General features: G+C 36.4%; 1 protein-coding gene and 1 long non-coding RNA gene across 2 annotated transcripts in view; one reads left to right on the forward strand and one right to left on the reverse strand.

The window, feature by feature from the left end:
* LOC138436952 (uncharacterized) lies at positions 1-9687 on the forward strand. The gene is made up of 2 exons (XR_011255684.1): positions 1-425; positions 9595-9687. It is a non-coding gene; the product is annotated as an uncharacterized lncRNA (long non-coding RNA).
* ERLEC1 (endoplasmic reticulum lectin 1) overlaps positions 9678-27734 on the reverse strand; it is a 24378-nt gene continuing 6321 nt past the window's right edge. The window contains exons 2-14 of the mRNA XM_069583344.1: positions 27402-27506; positions 25909-25989; positions 25358-25435; positions 25161-25224; positions 24324-24358; positions 22093-22316; positions 21873-22002; positions 16794-16955; positions 16097-16156; positions 13415-13539; positions 11907-11984; positions 11530-11605; positions 9678-10591 (exon numbers count right to left, since the gene is read on the reverse strand). Coding sequence (XP_069439445.1) covers positions 10520-10591; positions 11530-11605; positions 11907-11984; positions 13415-13539; positions 16097-16156; positions 16794-16955; positions 21873-22002; positions 22093-22316; positions 24324-24358; positions 25161-25224; positions 25358-25435; positions 25909-25989; positions 27402-27506 — 1290 coding nt within the window. The 3' untranslated portion in view covers positions 9678-10519. The remainder of the gene's footprint in view (positions 10592-11529; positions 11606-11906; positions 11985-13414; positions 13540-16096; positions 16157-16793; positions 16956-21872; positions 22003-22092; positions 22317-24323; positions 24359-25160; positions 25225-25357; positions 25436-25908; positions 25990-27401; positions 27507-27734) is intronic.

Here is a 27734-nt window from a genome sequence, read left to right on the forward strand (position 1 = left end):
AGTTACAGTTTAGTTCAATTCTTGTAGCCTCATTTTCCTTACCTGTGAGTTAAAGATAGTAATCCTAACTCACAGGGTTGTGAACATAGCATATCTATGGGTTTAGCCTAGTGCCTACTATTCAAAAAATGTTCAAGAATGACAGTTACTTTTATTATTATAAAAGCAGAGTCTGCGTTTCTACCGTAGGGGCATGGGGTCAATCCCTGGGTCAGGGAACTAGGACCCCCATGACACCGTGAGGCCAGAGGCAAAAAAAAAAAAAAAAAGCAGAATCTGGGATACCCTGTTATCCGAAATTCAAATAATGACTCAAGATTGTTCACAGCTGGCTCCTTTGGGGAGTGAAACACTTTCTTGAAGGTGGTTAATGAAAGTTTTTCCAACCAATGATTCATTAAGATGGCTTAAGAACATTAATAACTGTAAGTATGAAAAACTAATCCAGGGAAAAAAATGACTTCCAATTTCCTTGACCAATTATTAATATTTTCTAATCTATGGGATAATATTTGGAGCTCTGATATAATTTTTAAGTGTACACAATCTTTTAAAAATTTACTGTCTAGTTTTGGCTGTGCTGGGTGGGCCCTCGCTGCTGCACATGGGCGTTCTCTAGTCGTGGTGTGTGGGCTTCTTACTGCCCTGGCTTCTGTCCCGGAGCGCGGGCATCCAGTGGTTTCAGTGCACGGACTTAGTTGCCCTGCGGCATATGCAATCTTCCTGAACCGCGTATTGAACCCAGGTCCCCCACACTGGCAGGTGGAATTCTCAACCACTGTACCACAGGGAAGTCCTTGGATAGAATTCTTAAATGAGTAAGTTGGCATTTATTGCCATTAAAGACCACTGGAGACTAATTTGAAAACTACTGATTTATTGAGGACGGGAAAGCTTTTAGAATCTATCAAAGTTCATTTATTTTTGGCTGTGTTACTCAGTAAATTTAGATAGTAAAACAGATTTGACTCGCTGGGTTGTATAATCTAGTTTGCTGTACTTTCAGTGAAGTTTGATTTTTTGCATTCTTTCTTTACATAATGAAAATTATGTTTATGATTCAGGCAAATATACAACAAGCTATATTTTGTCTTAAATTTAAGGCAAAGCATAATTTAGTCTATTGAAAGGTGCTGGAAAGCAATTTAACATATTTGAAATATATAGTGTAGTATATGATCAGACATGAGAGGTTTATTTCATAATCTCACAAATTTCTTCCATAGTTGAGATGATTAACATTTCTAGAAATTTTGCTTGATTTACTTGCTTTTGATGAACTTTTTGTTTCACATATAAAAAGTTATAAAATTCTTGAAAGTTTACAAATTGTGTGGATTCAAAACACCACAAGCCCTATATTCCATTTGTTAGTAACTTTGCCTTTCTCCTTTCTATTTTGTAAGTTCTTTTCTTATTTTTTTTCCCCATTTTGTTAAGTTCTGAGATTGTCAGGCCAGCCTTTATTTGCTTTGGGTTAGGGTTGTGTTAGCTATTTGGTGCAACTGGGTTAGTAATTTGGCCTGATTATGTACTACCAAGTTTAAGCTTTGTCAAAAATCATGTCAGGCCTTTTTTGTATATCAGACTAACTGAAAAGGATAGTTCACCAAGAACTATACACAAAGTTTACTATTCAGTTTAGCCAAGATAATTTGTTGCCTTTGTTGCCAGTCTTTTTAATCAAGGATATAGGGGTAGGAGTATATAAACAAGGCCCCATCTAGTGGTATTTTGAAGAAAAGCAGGTAAAGCTGAAAAAAGTTGGAAAAAAGTCTGTGTCACAACCTGTCCCTTGGACAGCAAGGAGATCCAACCTGTCAATTCTAAGGGAAATCAGTCCTGAATATTCACTGGAAGGACCAATGCTGAAGCTGAAACTCCAATACTTTGGCCACCTGATGCGAAGAAATGACTATTGGAAAAGACCCTGATGCTGGGAAAGATTGAAGGCAGGAAAAGGGGACAACAGAGGATAAGATGGTTGGATGGCATCTTATGGAAATGAGTTTGAGTAGGTTCCGGAGTTGGTGATGGACACAGAAGCCTGGCATGCTGAAGTCCATGGGGTCGCAGAGTTGGACACATCTGAACTTACTATTATTATTCAGTTCAGTTCAGTTGAGTTGCTCAGTCGTGTCCGACTATTTGTGACCCCATGAATTGCAGCATGCCAGGCCTCCCTGTCCATCACCAACTCCCGGAGTTCACTCAGACTCATGTCCATCGAGTCGGTGATACCATCTAGCCATCTCATCCTCTGTCATCCCCTTCCCCTCCTGCCCCCAATCCCTCCCAGCAGCAGAGTCTTTTCCAGTGAGTCAACTCTTCACATGAGGTGGCCAAAGTACTGGAGCTTCAGCTTTAGCATCACTCTTTCCAAAGAACACCAAGGACTGATCTCCTTCAGAATGGACTGGTTGGATCTCCTTGTAGTCCAAGGGACTCTCAAGAGTCTTCTCCAACACCACAGTTCAAAAGCATCAATTCTTTGGTGCTCAGCCTTCTTCACAGTCCAACTCTCACATCCATACATGACCACAGGAAAAACCATAGCCTTGGCTAGTCGGACCATTGTTGGCAAAGTAATCTCTCTACTTTTGAATATGCTATCTGAGTTGGTCATAACTTTCCTTCCAAGGAGTAAGTGTCTTTTAATTTCATGGCTGCAATCACCATCTGCAGCGATTTTGGAGCCCAGAAAAAAAAGTCTGACACTGTTTCCACTGTTTCCCCATCTGTTTCCCATGAAGTGATGGGACCAGATGCCATGATCTTCGTTTTCTGAGTGTTGAGCTTTAAGCCAACTTTTTCACTCTCCTCTTTCACTTTCATCAAGAGGCTGTTTAGTTCCTCTTCAGTTTCTGCCATAAGGGTGGTGTCATCTGCATCTCTGAGGTGATTGGTATTTCTCCTGGCAATCTTGATTCCAGCTTGTGTTTCTTCCAGTCCAGGGTTTCTCATGATGTACTCTGCATGGAAGTTAAATAAGCAGGGTGACAATATACAGCCTTGATGTACTCCTTTTCCTATTTGGAACCAGTCTGTTGTTCCATGTCCAGTTCTAACTGTTGCTTCCTGACCTGCATACAGGTTTCTCAAGAGGCAGGTCAGGTGGTCTGGTATTCCCATCTCTTTCAGAATTCTCCACAGTTTCTTGTGATCCACACAGTCAAAGGCTTTGGCATAGTCAATAAAGCAGAAATCGATGTTTTTCTGGAACTCTCTTGCTTTTTCCATGATCCAGCGGATGTTGGCAATTTGATCTGTGGTTCCTCTGCCTTTTCTAAAACAAGCTTGAACATCTGGAATTTCATGGTTCACACTGCTGAAGCCTGGCTTGGAGAATTTTGGGCATTACTTTACTAGCATGTGAGATGAGTGCAACTGTGCAGTACTTTGAGCATTCTTTGGCATTGCCTTTCTTTGGAATTGGAATGAAAACTGACCTTTCCCAGTCCTGTGGCCACTGCTGAGTTTTCCAAATTTGCTGGCATATTGAGTACAGCACTTTCACAGCATCATCTTTCAGGATTTGAAACAGCTCAACTGGAATTCCATCACCTCCGCTAGCTTTGTTCGTAGTGATGCTTTTTAAGGCCCACTTGACTTCACGTTCCAGGATGTCTGGCTCTAGGTGAGTGATGACACCTCATGATTATGTTGGTCATGAAGATCTTTTTTGTATAGTTCTTCTGTGTATTCCATCACCTCCACTAGCTTTGTTCGTAGTGATGCTTTCTAAGACCCACTTGACTTCGCATTCCAAGATGTCTGGCTCTAAATTAGTAATCACATCATCATGATTATCTGGGTCGTGAAGATCTTTTTTGTACAGTTCTTCCGTGTATTCTTGCCACCTCTTCCTAATATCTTCTGCTTCTGTTAGGTCCATACCATTTCTGTCCTTTATCGAGCCCATCTTTGCATGAAATTTTCCCTTGGTATCACTAATTTTCTTAAAGAGATCTCTAGTCTTTCCCATTCTGTTGTTTTCCTCTATTTCTTTGCTTTGATTGCTGAAGAAGGCTTTCTTATCTCTTCTTGCTATTCTTTGGAACTCTGCATTCAGATGCTTATATCTTTCCTTTTCTGCTTGCTTTTTGCTTCTCTTCTTTTCACAGCTATTTGTAAAGCCTCCCCAGACAGCCATTTTGCTTTTTTGCATTTCTTTTCCATGGGGATGGTCTTGATTCCTGTCTCCTGTACAATGTCATGAACTTCCATCCATAGTTCATCAGGCACTCTATCTATCAGATCTAGGCCCTTAAATCTATTTCTCACTTCCACTGAATAATCAAAAGGGATTTGATTTAGGTCATACCTGAATGGTCTAGCGGTTTTCCCTATTTTCTTCAATTTGAGTCTGAATTTGGTAGTAAGGAGTTCATGATCTGAGCCACAGTCAGCTCCTGGTCTTGTTTTTGTTGATTGTATAGAGCTTCTGCATCTTTGGCTGCAAAGAATATAATCAATCTGATTTCAGTGTTGACCATCTGGTGATGTCCTTGTGTAGAGTCTTCTCTTGTGTTGTTGGAAGAGGGTGTTTGCTATGACCAGTGCATTCTCTTGGCAAAACTCTATTACTCTTTGCCCTGCTTCATTCCGCATTCCAAGGCCAAATTTGCCTGTTCCTCCAGGTGTTTCTTGACTTCCTACTTTTGCATTCCAGTCCCCTATAATGAAAAGGACATCTTTTTTGGTGTTAATTCTAAAAGGTCTTGTAGGTCTTCATAAAACCATTCAACTTCAGCTTCTTCAGCATTACTGGCTGGGGAATAGACTTGGACAACTGTGATATTGAATGGTTTTCCTTGGAGACGAACAGAGATCATTCTGTCGTTTTTGAGATGGCATCCAAGTACCGCATTTCAGACTCTTTTGTTGACCATGATGGATACTCCATTTCTTCTGAGGGATTCCTGCTCGCAGTAGTAGATATAATGGTCATCTGAGTTAAATTCACCCATTCCAGTCCATTTTAGTTTGCTGATTCCTAGAATGTCGATGTTCACCCTTGCCATCTCTTGTTTGACCACTTCCAATTTGCTTTGATTCATGGACCTGACATTCCAGGTTCCTATGCAGTATTGCTCTTTACAGCATCAGATCTTGCTTCTATCACCAGTCACATCCACAACTGGGTATTGTTTTTGCTTTGGCTCCATCGCTTCATTCTTTCTGGAGTTATTTCTCCAGCGATCTCTAGTAGCATATTGGGCACCTAATGACCTGGGGAGTTCCTCTTTTGGTATCCTATCATTTTGTCTTTTCATACTGTTCATGAGGTTCTCAAGGCAAGAATACTGAAGTGGTTTGCCATTACCTTTTCCAGTGGACCACATTCTGAAACATGATGCTGTGAAAGTGCTGTACTCAATATGCCAGCAAATTTGGAAAACTCAGCAGTGGCCATAGGACTGGAAAAGGTCAGTTTTCATTCCAATCCCAAAGAAAGGCAATGCCAAAGAATGCTCAAAGTACTGCACAGTTGCACTCATCTCACATGCTAGTAAAGTAATGCCCAAAATTCTCCAAGCCAGGCTTCAGCAATATGTGAACCGTGAACTCCCTGATGTTCAAGCTTGTTTTAGAAAAGGCAGAGGAACCACAGATCAAATTGCCAACATCCGCTGGATCATGGAAAAAGCAAGAGAGTTCCAGAAAAACATCGATTTCTGCTTTATTGACTATGCCAAAGCCTTTGACTGTGTGGATCACAAGAAACTGTGGAGAATTCTGAAAGAGATGGGAATACCAGACCACCCGACCTGCCTCTTGAGAAACCTGTATGCAGGTCAGGAAGCAACAGTTAGAACTGGACATGGAACAACAGACTGGTTCCAAATAGGAAAAGGAGTACATCAAGGCTGTATATTGTCACCCTGCTTATTTAACTTCTATGCAGAGTACATCATGAGAAACCCTGGACTGGAAGAAACACAAGCTGGAATCAAGATTGCCAGGAGAAATACCAATCACCTCAGAGATGCAGATGACACCACCCTTATGGCAGAAACTGAAGAGGAACTAAACAGCCTCTTGATGAAAGTGAAAGAGGAGAGTGAAAAGTTGGCTTAAAGCTCAACATTCAGAAAACGAAGATCATGGCATCTGGTCCCATCACTTCATGGGAAACAGATGGGGAAACAGTGGAAACAGTGTCAGACTTTATTTTTCTGGGCTCCAAAATCGCTGCAGAGGGTGACTGCAGCCATGAAATTAAAAGACGCTTACTCCTTGGAAGAAAGGTTATGACCAACCTAAAAGTATATTCAAAAGCAGAGACATCACTTGGCCGACTAAGGTCCGTCTAGTCAAGGCTATGGTTTTTCCTGTGGTCATGTATGGATGTGAGAGTTGGACTATGAAGAAGGCTGAGCACCAAAGAATTGATGCTTTTGAACTGTGGTGTTGGAGAAGAGTCTTCAGAGTCCCTTGGACTGCAAGGAGATCCAACCAGTCCTTTCTGAAGATCAGTCCTGGGTGTTCTTTGGAGGGAATGATGCTAAAGCTGAAGCTCCAGTACTTGGCCACCTCATGTGAAGAGTTGACTCATTGGAAAAGACTCTGATGCTGGGAGCAATTGCAGGCAGGAGGAGAAGGGGACGACAGAGGATGAGATGGCTGGATGGCATCACAGACTCGATGGACGTGAGTCTGAGTGAACTCTGGGAGATGGTGATGGACAGGGAGGCCTGGTGTGCTGCAATTCATGGGGTTGCAAAGAGTCGGACATGACTGAGCGACTGAACTGAACTGAACTTCTGTGTATTCTTGCCACCTCTTCTTAATATCTTCTGCTTCTGTTAGGTCCATACCATTTCTGTCCTTTATTGAGACCATCTTTGCATGAAATGTTCCCTTGATATCTCTAGTTATCTTGAAGAGATCGCTAGTCTTTCCCATTCTGTTGTTTTCCTCTATTTCTTTGCATTGATTGCTGAAGAAGGCTTTTTTTTATCTCTTCTTGCTCTTCTTTGGAACTCTGCATTCAGAAGCTTATATCTTTCCTTTTCTGCTTTGCTTTTTGCTTCTCTTCTTTTCACAGCTATTTGTAAGGCCTCCCCAGACAGCCATTTTGCTTTTTGCATTTCTTTTCCACGGGGTTGGTCTTGATCCGTCTCCTGTACAATGTCATGAACCTCCATCCATAGTTCATCAAGCACTCTATCAGATCTAGGCCCTTAAATCTATTTCTCACTTCCACTGTATAATCATAAGGAATTGGATTTAGGTCATACCTGAATGGTCTAGTCGTTTTCCCTACTTTCTTCAATTTAAGCCTGAATTTGGCAATGAGCTCATGATCTGAGCCACAGTCAGCTCCCAGTCTTGTTTCTGCTGACTGTATAGAGCTTCTCCATCTTTGGCTGCAAAGAATATAATCAATCTGATTTTGGTGTTGACCATCTGGTGATGTCCATGTGTAGAGTCTTCTCTTGTGTTGTTGGAAGAGGGTTTCGCTATGACCAGTGTGTTGTCTTGGAAAAACTCCATTAGCCTCTCCCTGCTTCATTCCCTGGTGGCTCAGACGGTAAAGCGTCTGCCTGCAATGTGGAAGACCAGGGTTCGACCCCTGGTTTGGGAAGATCCTCTGGAGAAGGAAATGGCAATCCACTCTAGCACTCTTGCCTGGAAAATCCCATGGACAGAGGAACCTGGTGGGCTACAGTCCATGGAGTTGCAAAGAGTCGGACACGACTGAGCGACTTACTCCTGCTTCATTCTGTATTCCAAGGGCAAATTTGCCTGTTACTCCAGGTGTTTCTTGACTTTCTACTTTTGCATTCCAGTCCCCTATAATGAAAAGGACATCTTTTTTGGTGTTAGTTCTAAAAGGTCTTGTAGGTCTTCATAAAACTGTTCAGCTTCAGCTTCTTTAGCATTACTGGTTGGGGCATAGACTTGGGTAACTGTGATATTGAATGGTTTGCCTTGGAAATGAACAGAGATCATTCTGTCGTTTTTGAGACTGCATCCAAGTACTGCATTTTGGACTCTTTTGTTGACTATGATGGCTACTCCATTTCTTCTAAGGGATTCCTGCCTGCAGTAGTAGATATAACGGTCATCTGAATTAAATTCATCCATTCCAGTCCATTTTAGTTCTCTGTTTCCTAGAATGTCGATGTTCACTCTTGCCATCTCCTGTTTGATCTCTTCCAATTTGCCTTGATTCATGGACCTGACATTCCAGGTTCCTATGCAATATTGCTCTTTACAGCATCGGACCTTGCTTCTATCACCAGTCACATCTATAGCTGGGTATTGTTTTTGCTTTGGCTCCATCCTTTCATTCTTTCTGGAGGTATTTCTCCACTGATCTCCAGTAGCATATTGGGCACCTACTGACCTGGGGAGTTCCTGTTTCAGTATCCTATCGTTTTGCCTTTCATACTGTTCATGAGGTTCTCAAGGCAAGAATACTGAAGTGGTTTGCCATTCCCTTCTCCAGTGGACCACATTCTGTCAGATCTCTCCACCGTGACCCGCTGATCTTGGGTGGCCCCACACGGCATGCCTTAGTTTCATTGAGTTAGACAAGGCTATGGTCCGTTTGATTAGATTGACTAGTTTTCTGTGATTATGTTGTCAGTGTGTCTGCCCTCTGATGCCCTCTTGCAACACCTACCGTCTTACTTGGGTATTATTATTATTCAACCTTCCTGTAAAGATGAGGTGCTATTTTCCAGACACCCTAATCAGGAAGGCTAGGATGTGTGAAATTGTTTTAAGTGCCTAAGTCAGTAATCCTTAAGCAGAGGAGAAATTATTGAAAATAAAGAGTACCACTCAGAAACATTCAAAATGCATATAATTAGGCTCTGGCATAAAGAATCTGATTTAGCACCCACCTTAATAGAGATTGGACTTCCCTGTGGCTCACCTGGTAAAGAATCCGCCTGCAATGTGGGAGACCTGGGTTCAACCCCTGAGGTGGGAAGATCCCACAGAGAAGGGAACGGCTACCCACTCCAGTGTTCTGGTCTGGAGATTCCATGGACTGTATATAGTCCATGGGGTCGCAAAGAGTTGGACAAAACTAAGCAACTTTCACTTCGGTTAATAGAGATTCCACTTTGAGAAAGACTTCCATTAGGCATATTGTAGGTGAGCCTGTTTTCCTTCCTATTAGGAATTCAGCCCACTTACATGGAAGAATGGCTGCACAATTGAGGTAGCAAGAGGAAATAGGAGATAAGGGAAGTATTAGGAAAATAAACTAATACTTATTGGGAACCTGGTGTTTAGTACTGGGGTTGGGCTTTTTAAAAATAGAGAAATTTAATACACTGATACAACCACCTTATGAAGTAATAAGCAGTCTCTCTACAAAAGAGGAAGCGAGGCTGGAAATGGTTAACCGCTCTGTCCAGGATCACACAGTTAGTAAGTCAAAGAGAGTATCTGGGCCTAAGTGTGGATTCAAAGTACATGCTATTACAGTGTATGCTGCTTCCTACTACTAAAACGTACAGAAAGCCTTCCAATAATCAACTGTATTCACCTTTTCTCAAACTATCTTTGACCAGACTGCTGAAAAGGAAGAAAAGTAAAAAATTTTATGTCTGCTTTTCTGTCCTTATTTAGACATGTATGCCCAAAATACAACAGGATGATGTGTGAAGCAGAGTAATGGAGAAAATAAAGAAACTGAATAACCTGCCATTGACTACATGACAACACGGCTTGTGGACAGTTTATTCACTTTAAAATAGATACTGTGATGTAAAGTTGTCCAGAACTAAAATCTGTAGTATATAGTAGGCAAGTACAAAGGACAGCCAGCACAGTGTGCTTTGTTAAGATTAATCATTCTAAATCAAAAGGTAAGAATGATTTACTGTCTATACCAGGTACATATTTTGGGGGAAAACACACTCATGTCAAGGAGATATGATATAGATAGAAACAGATAAAAGTTCTGAAAGAGAAGCAACCTATGGCAATAAGAGTCTCTTGAAGTTAATGGAGGAAAAGAAAATTTACACGAGGCTTCACAGTGTGCCCAGTTTCTGGTTTAATACCTGGCAGAGAGCAGTTGCTAAATAAAAATTTGCTGAAAAGATTTCAGGCACTAGAATTTACATATTTAACAGTCTCTCATTTAAACAACCTATCAATTTCTTTCTTCATTATCTACTAGCTATATATAATTTACATAATAAATCTATTATTTAAAAACTTTCAATAGGTACAACAATTATATGACATTTCATTAGGATGAACTCTAAATTGCTTGGACAAGATTTATTTTGGAATCACATCATCCAAGCAAAGAAAGACACACAATCAGTTCCTAAGACACAACAAAAATGAAAAAGGTGAGACAAATATCTGCCTTAGAAGTTTATCAATAACTTCTTATATACACATATATATTCACAAAGTGGTTGAGAGTCCTTTTATACAATCCTTTATATGAGGTCCAGTGACTGAGAGCTCTGTAACAGGACAATGGTCAGATAATCATCGTGACTTCCAATGGTTTTTTCCCCCTGAACTTTGTTATCCTTTAGTTGGGGAGAGACAGAAGTCCATTTTCATCTGCTGTATCTAAGATTTTACAGATCACTGGAGATTCAACCTAAAGAACGATAATAAAACCATTTTAAAGTTGCTAAGCTGAATACTTTATTCAGTATTCTGCTGAATGAATACATATAAATTTGGTAAATTTATATGAGTCCTTCTTTTGGATAAGTCATCCAATGTTATTTCTACAAAGTGAATTTTTTAGAAAACAATTTTTAGTCATCCATATAAAATGCTAGATAGGTAAGTAGTTATTTTTATCTTTAAGTAAAAGATATAAGAAAGAAAAGGAGTAAAGGGCAAGAAAAAGAGAAATACACAGCTAGGTCTTACATAACAAAATGTAGAATAATATGGCAAAATAATCAGTTGCACCATTCAAGAAAAGGGTAAAGAAAAATGGCCAAAGATGGGCCAGGTGTTAAAATTATCAAATTTAAGATAATGATAATAAATATAATGGAGGAAATTAGAGGAAATAAGTGGAAAACATAGACAACATGTGTGAATAGATGGGGGATTTTAACAGAGAAAATAAAACCATTAAAAAAAAAAACTGAAGAGCAATGTTAGAAATGAAAAATACAGCAGAGATAAATTCATTCAGAGGTGGACAGGACACAGCAGAGGAAAGAATCAATGAACTTGAAGATGATTCAACAGAAAAGATGTGGCCCAAATTGACACAAGAAAAAGGTAAGAATAAGATAAAAGAAGATTTGGGGACAACTTGAAATTAGCATGTTTTAATCAGAGTCCCAGAAATAGATGACAGGCAAAATTTTTCCAAAACTCAGACTCAACACTTAGGAACTTGGCATTTTAAAAAATTTTATAAATTATACCTCAATAAAAAAGATTTCAATTTTTACAGAGGTGATATGAGGGCTATATTAAATTCTGGAGACTACTGAACATCCTTTCTGGACTTAATGCTAAACATTAAATGTGGCCCCAAACTGAATTCCTGAGTATTAGTTTTCCACTTACCCCAAGGATATACTGACAAGAGTGAGGCTCTAGCATATATACTGTGACAGCATGAGGAGAATCTGATTCTTTACACCTAAAACAGAGAGTACTTTAAGCTATTGCCCAAACCACACAAAATTATTTTCTTTCTTTTCAAGGATAAAAATATCTTGTAAGTAGTTCTGTACAATTAATAATTGAAATAGCCTAATTCGACAATAACTATTAAAATAATAATAATTACAATTATGATTTTACTATCTTACAATAAAACTATTTTGTGAAAAATTGTATTATAAATAAATATAATTATCTATAATTATATCTTATATAAACTTTTGCCCACAGGAAGCAAATTAAAGAGAAAGGCATAAAGCATGAAAACTAAAACTTACTTTAGTTTTACAGTCACCTGTCTTGGTTTGTCAGTAATATCACAAATATCTCCATTTCCATAAAAATGTGACACCATCCTGAGTCAGAAAAACAAACAAGTTCTATTAAACTAGAACTTCATTCATTCAGAGTAACTTTAATGGGTAGGGTGAGAAGATGGTTAGAGGGCTCAATTTTGCATTAAGTAAAAAAATCTAACTATATTCTTTAAAAATACATATTTTAAGGTTATGTCACAGAGAAAGTCTTTCAGGTTCTATAGAATATCAAATTGAGATATTTCTTAGTGGTTTAATTAATAAGAATGATCTTATTAATAACTTGCATATTATTTACTTATATACAAATAATTAAGGTTAAACTGCTTTTTAAAAAGTTTTCTTTTAAAGTTAAGCACTTCCCCAGCTCTTCTTTTCCCCTACCCTGAATATTGTTTGCTCTGTCAGTTTTCCCTTCTTCCTACCCTCCATTTAGCTGCACTCCTTAAAATAATGTAATGCAGGAGTAAGAAGGTAAAGCCTATGCTAAGCTATAAATTCCAAAGAGCAGGAACTAAACAAAAGTTTAATTTTGTTAGCCTCATACTTGTGTGCTTCAATACTTTGTTGCACATGATACCATGAGCTACTTTCACTTGAAAAATATAAACATTTAAAAAATTGGTCTGTTTAGTATATTAATACTTAAATGCCTATCTCTTAACTTTGCTAATTTTGATTTTGGTCAGTCCAAGAAGTCAGTACATTCTAAAAACAGATCTCTCAATACCATCTGTGCTAGGAAGGACAAAGTTAACATCTGAGAAGGAAAAAGAATGAATGATTTAATATCACTGGGTAATGGATTATAAGAAAAGCTAAAGCTTAGTTATTCTTGGGTAAGAAGAGATTAATTTCCTCCTGCTATAACAAGATATACCTAATAGCCCAAAGAAAAGTTGAAGTAGTTTTTCAAAAAGACATTGTTTAACTATTTTCAACCACTACTGCACAACGGTTAAATAACAAAGGAGAATGCTAGAGTATGTTTAAAGAGAATTAAGTAACTTAAGGAGGTAAAGATTATACATGAAGGGGTAAAATGCTTTATAACAGGGTTAGACCTAATACCTGGAATTGCAGCAGTGTTACTAACACCAACACTGTCAAAGGAAGTAGTCAAAGTTCATTGCATGCAATTGCCAGGCACTACCCTTTACACCAATTACCTCATTTAAATGTTAGAACAATTATCTGAGGCAAATACTACTAGACATGAAAATTGAGGCTTGCAAAGACTATGTAATTTGACCAGGGTAGTAGCTGAGTCACCAGTGTTTGAATCCAAGGTATCTGACTTCAGAAACTCCTCTTTAACTATTACACTGTGTTGTTTCCTCTTTAAAAAACACTAACCTAAAAAATGTCCCAGAAAAAAAAAAAAAAAGATTTTATTTTAAATTGACATTTTCCAATATTCTGAGTTTTAAATATTCTAAGATCCAGAGATGAATAAAGTTAGTATTTACCTGACTGTCTGGGTACCATCATCTTGAAGGTGATAGGCTCTAGCGGTATTCTTCTTAGCCCATTCAATATGTTCTTCTTGGTTCCATGTTCCCACAACCACAGAGGTTTTCCCACTATCCTTGTCCTAATATATGAAACAATATTTTTGACAATGAATCTTTGACATCAAGGTGACATTTATGCTGATGGGCTATAAGCTATAGAACTTATCTTCAACTGCACACTGGATATCTACGTTTAGATGTAATAATGTTAGTCAAACTTGATGAGGAGAAATTTGAGCTCATTATTGTTTATTCCTTGTTCTCTGAATTATGAAACTGGCACTTTCTAGTCAGTAGGTCCAGATGTAGTTATTTTTGACTCTGTTGCCCTTCACTCTACATTCATCAGTCCTGTCACTTTCCTGGAGATGGTCTTGGCTTCACTCTTCTATTGGTCTATTGCCAGCATCTCACCCCTCAACTAGAGTTTACTCTCTCATACCTAGATACTATAACTACATACTACAATGATTCCTACTTAAATCTCTGGCCTCTCTCTCTTACTCGTTATATACAAGTTTCCATATTATTCATTTGACATGATGCACCCTATACTGCCCTTTACATTGACTTCTTCCCTCTCTCTCAATTTTCTTTCCTTCCTGTCTTCCTGTTTTTCTTTGTATTTTATGCCAAGGACCATGTTGGGTACTAGTATACATCTGATGAGTAGAATTAAAAACCCTTACAGAGGCAAAAAGGCATAGCCACTGTATAGTGGAGCTTACGCCTAGTGGAAGAGACAGAGCCATTAAACATTCTTTTAGCAACCACACCACAAATTCCTAGACAGACAGGTATTAGCCTGGCATAGTAAACTGTTTAATAAGAGGGTGGCTATAGAGATTGTCTGGGTTTGAATTCTGGTTTCACCACTTACTACCTATGTGATTTTAGGCAAGTTACTAAATCTTTGCTTCAGTTTCCTTATCTTAGAATAACAATACTCATCTCTTATGAGCATTACAGGAGTTAATATGCTATGTGTAAAGTACTTAGAATAGTGCCTGGTATACAGTGAGTACTATGTTAGTTAGCTACTATTATTTTTGTATACCCCAAAGTTCCTACCAGAGTTCCTCAAAAAGTTCTAGGTTATACTACCTTAGCTAAAGTAAGTTTGATAAAACCTAGTGTTGGCAAGTGTATAGGAAAACACTCATTATTAATGGAAATGTAAACGATCCAACCTTTGGAGGCAACTGTTCGGTATGCATATATTTTGACCTACCAAGTACATTTCTAGATGTGTGTACTATGAATGTACTTGCAAAAGTTTACAAACGCAACTATTTAAAAATGTTCACTAAGATGCTATCACAGCAGAAACTGGAAACAACTCAAAGATCATCAGTAGAGATCTAATTAATACACTGTGTGTATAGGCATAATTTTCTGTACCTGCTGAAAAAAATGAAATCAGTTGTTGCTGACATGGAAAGATCTCCAAGATACTAGGTGAAAAGAACAAGTGCATTCAGTATATCCTGTCTGTATAAATAAAAAGGTTACATCAAAATTTATGTATATGCATTATTTTTTTCCCTTTTGGTTGTTAACTAAGAAAATGTTACTTTTGAAAAATGGGACAATAGTGGAGGAGAATTTTACTTTTCATTCCATTCTATATTTCTGGCACATATTCCTTTAATTAAAAAAACAAAAAACAAAAAACAACCAGTGGTATTATCTGGACTGTACTTAGATGGTACTTTATCTTTTTTGTATTAATAAATGTTATTAAAAAATACATAAAACATCAATAAAGCAGCAAGAATAAGAGGAAAGCATGATGAAATGGGACAGCTCAGGTTTAATGGAAGAAAAAAAAAGTCCTAGTTTACAGATGCCACATGCATTTTTTCAGAATGATTTAAATGTGGAAAGTGAGTCGATCTTTCCTGATATGATCCATAACGAAATTTAAGATCAGCTCAAAACATCTCAGGAGGGCAAATACGGTATTTTCTAATTACCAGTTGTTATTTATTTTGGGGAATAAAGAGCCTTTTAAAACAACCAAATCAATATTTATTAATATTAATGTTTGTCTTCAGGGTCTAGCAGTTTACCTTACTAAACGAAGTACAAATAAAACTATTTGGGCTTGAACTTCAGAACTGAAGCAGCTTTAAGGTGTGAGATTCACGTGTGAGAGAATGCTGATTTATGACAGTATAAATGAAAGCATAAAGAGCATTTAATCTTAAAACTTAAACTTGGACCTTATAGTACCTTCTTTCAGCTGAGAAACTTGCTGTATTTATCCTATTTTACTGACACTAGTGACAACATTCTATCTTACCATTCATGTTCCTAAATATGAGTTATAAAATGACTAATTTCTTAGCCAAAGCTGAAGAGGTTAGTCATAGTAGTGTATTATTCTTCCAGACTGACAGTAATGCAAGAATCTGAGTAGTTAATAAACAAAGTTACTTTAAGATGACTGATGTAGTCTTAACTAACAATAAGCTTTCCATTTCCCAGAATTTAGAGATGTTTTGTTGAATATTTCCATATTAAAATCATGTCATATTTAAAAGTAACACCAACCCCACTCCTCTATTTTTCCACAAAAGATTTTTGAAACTTTAAACCATTTAGTGATAGAATGATATAAATGCTGTGCCATACCTCATGGTATTGATGTACGTGTTTGCCATAGCAGAATTCATATTTCCACCAACCAACACCCTACAGGAAAGGAAACAGATCAAGTTTCAGTACAGAGAAAGGGGTACCAGGGTTTGTCTCAATATTGCCACATGATAGTAATGGACATATATGTAATTAAAAAAATTGTACTAGCAATAATATGGTTGAAAATCACAATTAAAAATTATTAATAAACTTAAAAAATGGACATACAGAGAATAACTTTCTTGGTAAAATAAAGTAAAATGAAAATTCTACTTATAACCATATTTTCAACTGAAGCTGTGAGTCAGAGGCAAAATTCCACCTTTGCAGATATTAGCTCAAGTTTTAAATGAGCTAATGTAGGCTCATAACCAAAATACAGGCTATACAATCACTGGTGCCCATTCTAGCAGTTAGCCAGAATCACACATGAATTACTTATTTAAATAAGCAATTCTTATATATATATATTTTATCAAGTAAAGGTCAAGTTTTAGCCTGTGAATAAAGAGAAATTATAATGACTATGCCTTAAGTGAGATGTAGAGAAATGTCTGTTGGAAAGCTTCCAGAATCCTGCCATTTCTCTATAGACAAAATATCTTCTTCAGTGCTGCTAATGTCTCTTGATAAATAACATACAAAGTGAAAGCTGGAAGATAAATACTTAAACTGAAGGTTTATTTCTCACCCCGTGAAAGCAATAGGAACCACTAAGGAACTCTTTTATGAGTTGGTCATCTGTCAATTTGGATATGTGGGTTGTTCCAACAGTGAGCATTGGCTGAGAACCAACAGCAATGGGTTTGTGGATTGCTGGGAATCTCTCTTCCTTAGTTGATTGCAAATCTTCCTAAAATTAAACACATATTTATAGGCTTCAATATGACTTATATTATTTTTTTTTAACTTTGCAAAATTTGGAAAATAAAAGTTGCCTACTCATTTTTAATGTGCTTTAAGAAAATGAATTTTGCAACACTTAATGGAGTAGAGAAAGCTCTAGTCAATTGTTAGTTCCATCTACCAGTTAGGGGTATGGTGACCATTCTTAACAATACAGAGATAATTTCTACTCCGTATGTTTTGTCTCATTATTCTTATTAAGTACTTCACTATCTGTTAGATTTTATATTTAGTTTAAAAAAATGTGGTTACTGTCTATAAAGAGAGGATAATAAGCAGGCTAATAAAGGGCTAAGTGGGAACGAACATGAATGTTAGTTGTAATTATTCAAATGTAGCAGGACCTGGTTGCTGCCCTGGAGCAAACTGCAGTGTAATAAAGGAAGGGTGCAGGGAATAGCAGATTCAGAGGTATGGGTGATTCAAACAGACTGATGAAGAACTGAAACATAAAGACTTCACAAAGAGAAAACCCTTGCTTAATTCATGGAACACTAATAATTTGTGACTTATGTGAAAGTCTGCTATGTGTTGTGGGTATGTGCAAATGAACCTGAGAAAGAGGTAAGAGCAAAGATGTGTGGTATGGTATGACAGTTAAAACCAAAGACAGAAGCAGGCACCACACGGTGGAAAACTATGTAATGCTAAGTCTGAACATTAACTTTTAGGTTTTAGGCAAAGATATGGTATGATCAGATTTTTAAGTAATTACTTTAGCAGTCACAGGGATGAAGGGATAGTAACAAATCTGGAGGCGGAGAGTCAACTTAGGAGCTCAGTAACCCAGGCCAGAGATGAAGAGACTCAAACGTAAGGGAGTGACAAGTGGGGTAGAGAGAAGAGGACAGTTATGAAAGAAGTCAATGATTTAGAATCTGGACATTATCTGGGTACTGACAGTGAGCAGAGAGGAAATGAATGTAGACCACAACTGAGGGAATAAGTGTACCAATGAACTGAATAAAATAACAATAAAGAAATTAAACAGTAAAATATATGTAGTTACTGTAGTTGCCACTGGCCAGTTTTGGTTCTTTTCTTGTTTTCATCTTGTATAACAGGAGTCACTGGATGGTTATGTTGGAAACCAATGCCTTATCCTCTCTCTTCTTCAGTGTTAAGAACAAAGACTGCCAAGATGCCTTCGCATTTAAAAAAAAAAAAATCTTGACTTTTACATGGCTCTTTCTACATTTATAGAATGTAGGCTCTTTCTACATCCAGAGCCTATACTATGCTCTTGGCACTATTTTAAATACTGAGTATTAAAAATGAAGGAGACATAGTTACTACTCATAAGAAGATAAGGTCTAATAGAGTAAAACAGTTACTTAGAATACATGAGACCTATAGCAAGGCCAGTGAAGAAAAGAATACTGCACAGTGAAACCTGTAGCTGAGAAAAGGGGAAGAGGTAAGAAGAAACAGGACCGTTTATTATTGTTTCTTTTGGATAGAACATCTACTTCCATTTTAAGGAAAATTACCCCAATAAAAGCAAGATGATAGTAGTTTTTGAATCAGGGTTTGGAAATTTAGAAAATAGATTCTTAATAAATCCAGTAATTTCCAAATTAATGTGGTATAATAACGTAGGGCTTCCCCTGTGTCTCAGTGGTAACGAATCTGCTTGCCAATGCAGGAGAGGTGGGTTCGATCCCTGGATTGGGAAGATTCCCCTGAGAAGGAAATGGCAACCCACTCCAGTATTCTTGCCTGGGAAATCCCACGGACAGAGGAGCCTGGCAAGCTATAGCCAAGGGGTCGGAAAGAATTGGATACAACAATCGGAGAGCCAAATATATATTTTGTTAAAAAAAAATTATGGTAAAGCTTAGTTCAAACTTGAAAGGCAAACCATATGCCAAACATTAAAAAAAAAAGTTATGTGTAATAAATTGAATTTCTAAAAAAATTATTCTGAGATAAAGATGACTAGTTCTAAGTAATTACTCACAGTATTACCTAAGATTTCATATACACCATGTACTATCAAGATGCTAGGTATTTTGAAAGCATTATAGCTATCATCTATAGCTTTAAAAAATTTTTTTCTCAATTTGCGGATTTAACACATAAAAGAAAAATAAACTGGCATTTCTTCCTTGAAGAATAATTAAAGTTGGGTTTGTGAAGAATTTTGATGGGGCTGACTTTTAAGTACTTGTTAGTACTGAAATCATTATCAAGAAGATGAGAAAATAATTCCATTTCCAATCTTTCAATACAGCACTTCAAATCAAATGCAGATTACGGTTAAGACAATGTTTCCTCCTTATCATAATGGGAGGGTTCATAACATCCACAAAGAGTCTGGCAATATTTTCACAATAAGTATTCAAGAGGAAGGGGTGATAAAGGCCTTGTAGTTAAATTTTAATTAACCCACTGTTAAATATTAACAGCATACTAGGTATCATACAAGAAGCTGGAAACTCCAAGTAATGAAAATTTTAAAAATCTTCCCTCCCTTTTAATGAAGAACCATGGGAAAAAAAACCGATTTTAACCATGTAAGTGCTATACCAGAAGGCTGAATAAAATACAAGCTCACAGAAGAGGAAACATTGATCTCATATGCAGGTAATCCATTAGAAATCCTGGCTCATTTGCAAACAAAGTGACACTGAAAGCAGATCTTCAAGCTTACCCCTGACAAATTTCTATTAGTTCATCAGGTGTAGGGAGGGAGGGGAGAAGACAACAGAAGAGGGAAAACAGTATATCCACAGTCAAGGAGGTTGGAAAGAATGTGGCACTTTTAGGAAATGCTTAAGTTGTTCAAATTAGCTGGCATCAAAGGAATGGAAATGAGAGATGAGGCTGAAGCCATATCATGAATGGTCTTCTATTATTCTTTGATAAAATGATTGTATGAACAACAATTTCATCTTGAGGTATCAGTTCAGTCGCTAAGCCGTGTCCAACTCTGCGACCCCATGAACTGCAGCATGCTAGGCCTCCCTATCCATCACCAACTGTCGGAATCTACCCAAACCCTTGTCCATTGAGTCGGTGATGCCATCCAACCATCTCACCCTCTGTCGTCCCCTTCTCCTCCTACCCTCAATCTTTCCCAGCATCAGGGTCTTCTCAAATGAGTCACGTCTTTGCATGAGGTGGCCAAAGTACTGGTGTTTCAACTTCAACACCAGTCTTTACAATGAACACCCAGGACTGACCCCCTTTAGGATGGACTTATAGATCACGTTAAATACCAAACAGTTAAATGAATTATCAAATATTCATTTCAGGCAGAACATTTTATCAGCTGTTTGGGAAGGATTAGAAGGAAGATGTGTGACATTGGTTTTAGGTCTTAAGAAATGATGAGGTTCTGAACTAAAGACAGGTTTGAAAAGCTGTCAGAGGATAACACTGACAGCACTGAGAGACAAGCAGAATGACTCCGGTTTCTGACTTGGACAACTGGGTAGAGCACACAGCTTTAAAAGGAATGGCAAAGACAAGAAAAGTGTCACTGTGAAAGAGGAAAAAAAAGATGTCTGAGATGACTGAAAATGTATATATGTCCAATAGAAAAGAAAGTGCAGTCGCTCAGTCGTGTCCGACTCTTTGTAACCCCATGGATTGTAGTCTACCAGGCTTCTCCGTCCATGGGATTCTCCAGGCAAGAGTACTGGAGTGGGTTGCCATTTCCTTCTCCAAGGCATCTTCTCGATCCAGGGATAGAACCTGGGTCTCCCGCATTCGAGACAGACGCTTTAACCTCTGAGCCACCAGGGAAGCCCCATATATGTCCAATAGGCAGATGAAAAGGGAAGATGGAGTATCAAAAGGGAGAAGCAGTAGAGACAAGTGGTTAAGAGGGACAGATTCTAGAATCAGACTACTTTGATTGTAATCTCTAACCCATCACTTATCACTTCCCCTCTGAACCTTAGTTCCCTAACCTGTTAAGGTGGGTAATAATATATCTTATATGCTATTGTAAGGATTAGATAATAGCTGTAAGGACTCAATTGTTGTTTAGTTGCTAAGTCTGACTCTTTTGAGACTCCATGTACTGTAGCCCACCAGGCTTTGTCTGTCCATGCGATTTCCCAGGCAAGAATACTGGAGTGGGTAGCCACTCCCTTCTTCAGTAAAGATTCAATACATGTTAATAATTGTGATTGTGATTTGAGTTCAGGAGAAAGGTCAGGGTTGTAGATGTATATTTATAATACACAGGCATGAAAATGTGAGTTGAAAGAATGGTCGTGGATGAGCTTACTTAAGGAGACAATGTACAAAAAGGAGAGAAAGGACCTGTGAACAGAACCAAGGGAACTGTAACATTTTAAGAAGCAGGAATTAGAGAAAGAGCTAGTACACAGGAGAAGAGAACCAGTAAGATAATGACCTGAAGCAAAGAAAAGAGAAAAAGTTCAAGCTTCAAATGTTCAGCTAAGATCAAGTTATGCACATGTCTAGCAAATTTAGAACCAAAGACAGTTGTTGATCTTAGTAAGAACCATTTAAGGAGAATGACAGAATGATGGTTTGATAATAAATAGCAATGAGTTGAAGAATAAATAAAGTATTAGGAGATGGGCTGTAGTCTATTTTTTCAAGAGGCTTAGCTGGGAAGTTCAGTTAACTAGCTGAAAAATTTAACTGAAATGAACAGGATGCCAAACTTTAAAATATTATGGAATCATGAGTGTAAGAAAATGCTAAAACAGTTTCTGGGAAGTACTAGAATAAGGAAAATTAAAATCAAAAGAATTGGAATTGACAATTTTGAGTCAGGAAAATAAATTACTATTACCGTACCATAGAAATCATTAAAATATTAATATGTTATGATTTTTGGAAATGGAAGCACTGAGAAAATACTGTTAGATAATTCTCACACCTCTTTGTTTCTCCTAAAAGGCACCCTTAGTATTTCTTCCTGTTGTTCCAACTGTCTCAGGGTGAGGGGTTTAAACGGCGATCCTGGTAGTGACTGGCAAAATATGTCATTCACAGGAGATGCTCTGAATCTGTTCAGTGAGAACAAAGTGTTAAAGCTAAGCATACAACATTTTAAATCGTGTGCATTTCATGTTTAAAATATTAAATCCACATCCTACCTATATTTAGGATGATTGCACAAGAGTGGTGTCAAAATGACAACTTCATATTCACAAGTTGTAACTTCAGCTACTGAAAGAATTTCATGCTTAGATTCAGGATGACATATGTACATCACAGTACTTGATCTGGGCCGGTTCTGTTTCAAACTACAAGGTGTACCATTTCCCATTCCCACTGGATAGTAGGGTGTCATCTGACCTTCGATATTTTTAGTGGGAATCTTAAAAAAAGAGTATAAGACAGACTTTTCATTAGAAATAGAGGTGGGGTGAGGATGGGAAAAGCACTTATTCTGAAAGGAAGAACACTACATTTTATTTATAAACTAACATTTATTTAATATAATGGTAACACTTCTGTATTTTCTATAAGCTCTCCTAATGCTCTTTTGGTTCATATTCTTACTTGAATATATACATATTTTCAGAGCTAATTTAATACAGCATAAAAGGAAATTTTTACTTGGTGCTAAAATTAAGTTGTACATTTATATAAAGGATTACAAAGACATAATTAATATGAATTATCAATAGTTATAAAGAAAGAGACGAGGATAAAATACAGAAACTTCCTATACTGGGCTGGTCAAAGCTTTCTTCACTAAACCCTCGGTGGATGCCTGTGTTAGAATTTAGATTCTAGTATAAGTCTGAAGTTTGATTTGTCAACAAGTGGGGCTACACAGTTAATACTATCTTCTAAAACAAAAATCTAAATATTACACTGATTCATCAATCTGGTTATTCTTCTTTCCTGTTATTAACAGACACCCTTCTCAGCATATAAACTCTTAAGTAAATCTATTCAAGACCAACAAAAGACAAATGAAGACATTTTTACAGAATGGGAGAATAAAGGAGATCATCTCAGAAGACAAGGATTACTAAGGAGTTAGCTCCCACACTTTTATCAACAAACACAAGAAAAATTACATGGACGGGCTTTAAAAAGATGTTGTTAATAATATCTCCAAGCAAGCTCTTTGGAGGCAGGGAGCTTATCTTGTATCACTTTGGTACCCTGTCAGTGCTATATCTAAAACAGGCAATAAATAAAAGATTCTAGAGAAAAATATTTTGAGGTTTCTTGTATGTTGTTTTCATGCTAATGTCTGGAATTAGAAAATCCTGGGTTCAAATCTCAGCTCTGAATTCACCAGCCTTATGACTTTGACCCAATTTCAGTTCTTGTCATTTGTAAAACCAGAATAATAATACATAACCAAAGGCTATGAATTGAGCATTACTCTACTGGGGCTCAAAAATGTGAGTTTTCTTCCCTTACCCTTTTCTTCCTCTTCCTTTATCATTTCACACTTTGAATTCCATCTTGCTATCCTCCAGAGCCAAAATATTTTGAGATAAATATTTTATCTCAAAGGTGGTCTGTAAAATTAAAACCTTTTAAAATAGCAATGCTATGTGTGTCTATGCAGAGCTAATCAATTTCTCCAAAGCCACCTTTTTAAATTACAGGTACCCCTTTTAAGTAATTTGTAAGACTTTTTGCCATTTTACTTTACTTCTAATAGAAGTATCATTACGATATGAAAACATTTGTAGGAATATTCTCCAACAGTAAGTTATTTAACTTTATGGAAATTTTAAGGATTCAGAAGTCATTCCTTAAACCACAAGGGCACTTAAAATTGTAATTAGTCACCCTAAGGAATTGTTGTTTTTTAAACAATCCTACTTTTCAGTCATCAATTATGCATTCAGATTCAATAAACATTCATGAAAGGCCTATATTATATCTAGCATTCTACTTTGCACTGCAGAGTAAAGAGATAAAAGACAGTCCCTGCTTTTAAGAAGCTTGCAGTCTTGTAGCTTGTTATTTACATATATAGTTTATCTGTTTTACCCACAAGAGACAGGGTTTAAACAAAAGAAAAAAAAATGTAAAAGCTCCTATTGTAATTGTTTGCAATGTTAAATAGAGGGGAAGAACCACCGCTAAGCACAGAAGTGATATAATGCTATTACAGAAACTTTCCCAGACACATCTTTGATAAATTCATTTATTTTTGTATGATCTTAAAAGTAAATAAGAACAATATAGGATAACTTTTGCAGAAAAACCTAACAGATTGCAAATTTTCTTTGACCAAATCCTTTGAGGTATTTGATAGACAGTTAAAGAACACCTGGCTATATTCTGTCAATTAAGTTACATAAATTTGTGTTTAGCTGTTCAGAGTAAAACATCACCAATTATCACTTGCCTCTTTTGATTTTTCCTCTTCTTCTGCTTCTTGTTCTGTGGATTAATACAAAAGTAAGTATAAATAATGAGTGGTGACTTATATACAAGACATAAAATGACTAAGTTTTCAATTTGTAACCTTAAACTTCTTTCTAAAGAAGACTCAAAGCATACACATAATTTTTATCTTACCAGTTTAAGCTAATTTTCTTGAAATGGTTTCTTTTGAAAGAATAGTCATTTAATTATTTTATCTTTATCTAGGAAATAGTCTACTTGAGGCATAAAAACTGGTCACAAGTTTTTTTCTAAAATGTTTTTATCTCAGTGAAAGGTTTACTCTTAAAAGAGTTGGCTAATTTGAATAATAGATTAATAAAAACATTTCATAATTTGAAGGATATATCTACATGTCTACTTCCATATATAAAGACTTTGTTTAAACCAAGCAAAAGCTAACACTATATAAATATAACAATGACATGTATATCTCACCAGACTTAAAAATTTATTAATACGTAGAAAAAGAGCAACAATGTTTGTTAAAGCAAAAAATAATGAAAAGATCTCTTTGAAAAAGTTTTCTAAGGTATTGTTTAGAAATTTATGTAAGTGTTTTACAATTCATTCCAACAAGATCTTTTTTTCTTAATCGACTGGCTGCACCATGTGGCATGTGATATCTCAAGTTTCCTGACCAGGGATTGAACCTGTGCCCCCTGCACTGGAAGCATGGAGTCTGTAACCTCTAGACCATCAGAGAAGTCCTTCCCACAAGATCTTTTAAATTCCAATTTGAATATATACTTTAAACCAAATACTAACATTATTACTAAATCACTCTGTAGAAACAAACCTTTTTCGGATAGAAGGTTCTTAGCCAACATATTTCCAAGGTAGTACTCGTGAATATTTACTTTCTATATTAAAAAAAATAATGATGTAGTAAGTATTTTGCAAATACATTTTTAAAGAACACAAATTTTAAAAAATCTCATTATTACAGTTTTCATTTTATAATGTTCCATATTTCATAGTTTGAAGAAAAAATACCTGACCACTTTCTTTCTCTTCATGGTACTGCCGAATGTGTTTTCCATGACATACTTCATAAGTCCAGTAAGACTCAATCTAAGGGAGATGGATGTATACAAAAGCCACATAACTCAACTGAATTACTTTTTGATATTTTAAGCAACCGAGTAGATTTCTCCCAAGATTTAGAATAAACTTTCATTAAATGAAAGTTATTACTATGCCTCAGAAAATAAAAAATTTCTGAAGCCTATTCACTGTTTTCACTAATTAGATAAATGTAAAAATTCTGTGAAGCAAATAGGTCTACACCTGGGGTCTGTAATAAACATCCAGCCAAGGGACCATTTTCTACACAGCCTCAAAGATAATAATGAGCACTTTTTATTAAAATTGTATATAAGGAAACTTTCTTTTTAAACATTCAGTTTGGTAAGTGATATATTTGATAAGTGATATTACTGGGTGTTTGCCGCATATACAATACTATGCAGGAATTTACATTTTCAAGGGTTTACTGGCTGCTGGAAATTTATTTTCTAATTATCAAGTGAACATAAAATACATACTCTGTAGGAGCAACTGCTTTGTTTAAATAGGGGCTCCAACAGCTCTCTTGGATTCGGGCCTTTATAATCCTTTTCTTCTTCCTATGAAAGAATTAAGAGTTTAATATCATTATTTGGGAATTTTCTTCAACTCTGCTGTTTAGCTATTAACTCATTGGTCATATCACAAATGCTTGGAAATAAAAGGGGAAAAAGTCAAAAGATTTAATAAGATCCTATGGTATGCCATTTCTTTCAAAAGAACTGAAATATATGCAGCAACATGGATGGACCTAGAGATTTCTATATTGAGTGAAGTCACACAGAGAAAGATAACTATCATATGGTATTGCTTGCATGTGGAATCTAAAAAAATGGTACAAATGAACTTATTTAGCAAAAAGAGAGTCACAGATATAGAAAACAAACTTATGGCTACCAGGGGGAAAGGTGGGGGAGAGAGCTAAACTGGGGGATCAAAATTGACATATACAAACTATTATATATAAAATAGATAACTGTTAATAGTAAGGACCTACTGTATAGCACAGAGAACTCTACTCAATACTCTGTAATGGACTACATGGGAAAAGACTCTATAGAAGAATGTATACATGTGATGTATAACTGATTCACTTTGCTACATACCTGAAACTAACACACTGTAAACCAACTATACTCCAATTAAAAAAGAAGAACTGAAGTGTAAAACACAGAGCCATAGAAAAATCTTCAGTTCTTCCTTCTCTTAGAAAACAGTTTCTGAGTATCAGTTTCCTGAACAATTCTTATACACCTACTTGAGAATTTCTAGCTATAAAAGCCTCGGATAGTTGAATCTTACATAATACACTGGAAAGTTTTAAGATACTTCTCAGTTTTCTAATTTTACATTTCAGACTTGAATGCCATAAATATGTGTATAATTATGTATATTTGTGTCTTAAGGTTTAAAATAAAATGAAATAGATAGCTGTCTTTCACAGATCTTAAATCTGAACAAAACTTCTTAAGAAAGCACTCACTGAGTTTAATACTGCCATTTTAGAGATTGTGAAAATATTCTATAATTAGCTCAAAAAATTTATTGAGTGGAGGAATTGAGTTTCAAATTTGTTCAAGGTTCCACAGCTAACTATAGCCTATACCTCAGCCTCCTGGCTCCTAGGCTGGTGTCCTTTCCATTTTACCATGCTGCCTCTGTTTCATCTTGAAAGAAGTCATTGCCTTAAAGGATGGATAAGAGGCAGTTAGCGCATTTTAGGAGGAAGAAATGGGCAAGAGCTAAGGTAATGAGAAAGTACAAGGTACCTACAGATTTATTTACTAGCAGTTCTTTATAAAAAGTCACATATACATAATCTAAGAATTCAGGAATAATGTGATTACTATTTTTATGGTAAGACAGCATTACTGAGAAACCTGTCACCCAATTTTATTTTAAAGTATGCAGTTGCAATGTTTTAAATAAATGTTTGGTAACAGGAATTATCAATGTATTTACAAAAACTTACCTCATCCCCACTTGCCACTAGGGGAAGAATGCATTTATATTTTTCTTTATGTGTAGTTGTCATGATGACATAATTATCTTCTTTATACAAAACTCCAGTTGTAGGCTAGAAATAGAACAAAAAATGTACATTATTTTATCTGATTAAACTAAACTATAATTTATCATTTCAACAGAGGATTTTCAAACATATTTACTTCCAAAGACAGGAAAAAAAGTCTACATATTTTTTAATGATAAAATGAAGACAACAGACTTTTCCTTGGTGTTACAATGTAACAGAAAAAGAAGGAACAAAAATATAGTTTGGAGTATAAAGGAAAAGAAAAATAAG

The sequence above is a fragment of the Ovis canadensis genome, chromosome 3 (genome assembly GCF_042477335.2).
Source record: "Ovis canadensis isolate MfBH-ARS-UI-01 breed Bighorn chromosome 3, ARS-UI_OviCan_v2, whole genome shotgun sequence".
In the NCBI taxonomy this organism is placed as follows: Eukaryota; Metazoa; Chordata; class Mammalia; order Artiodactyla; family Bovidae; genus Ovis; species Ovis canadensis.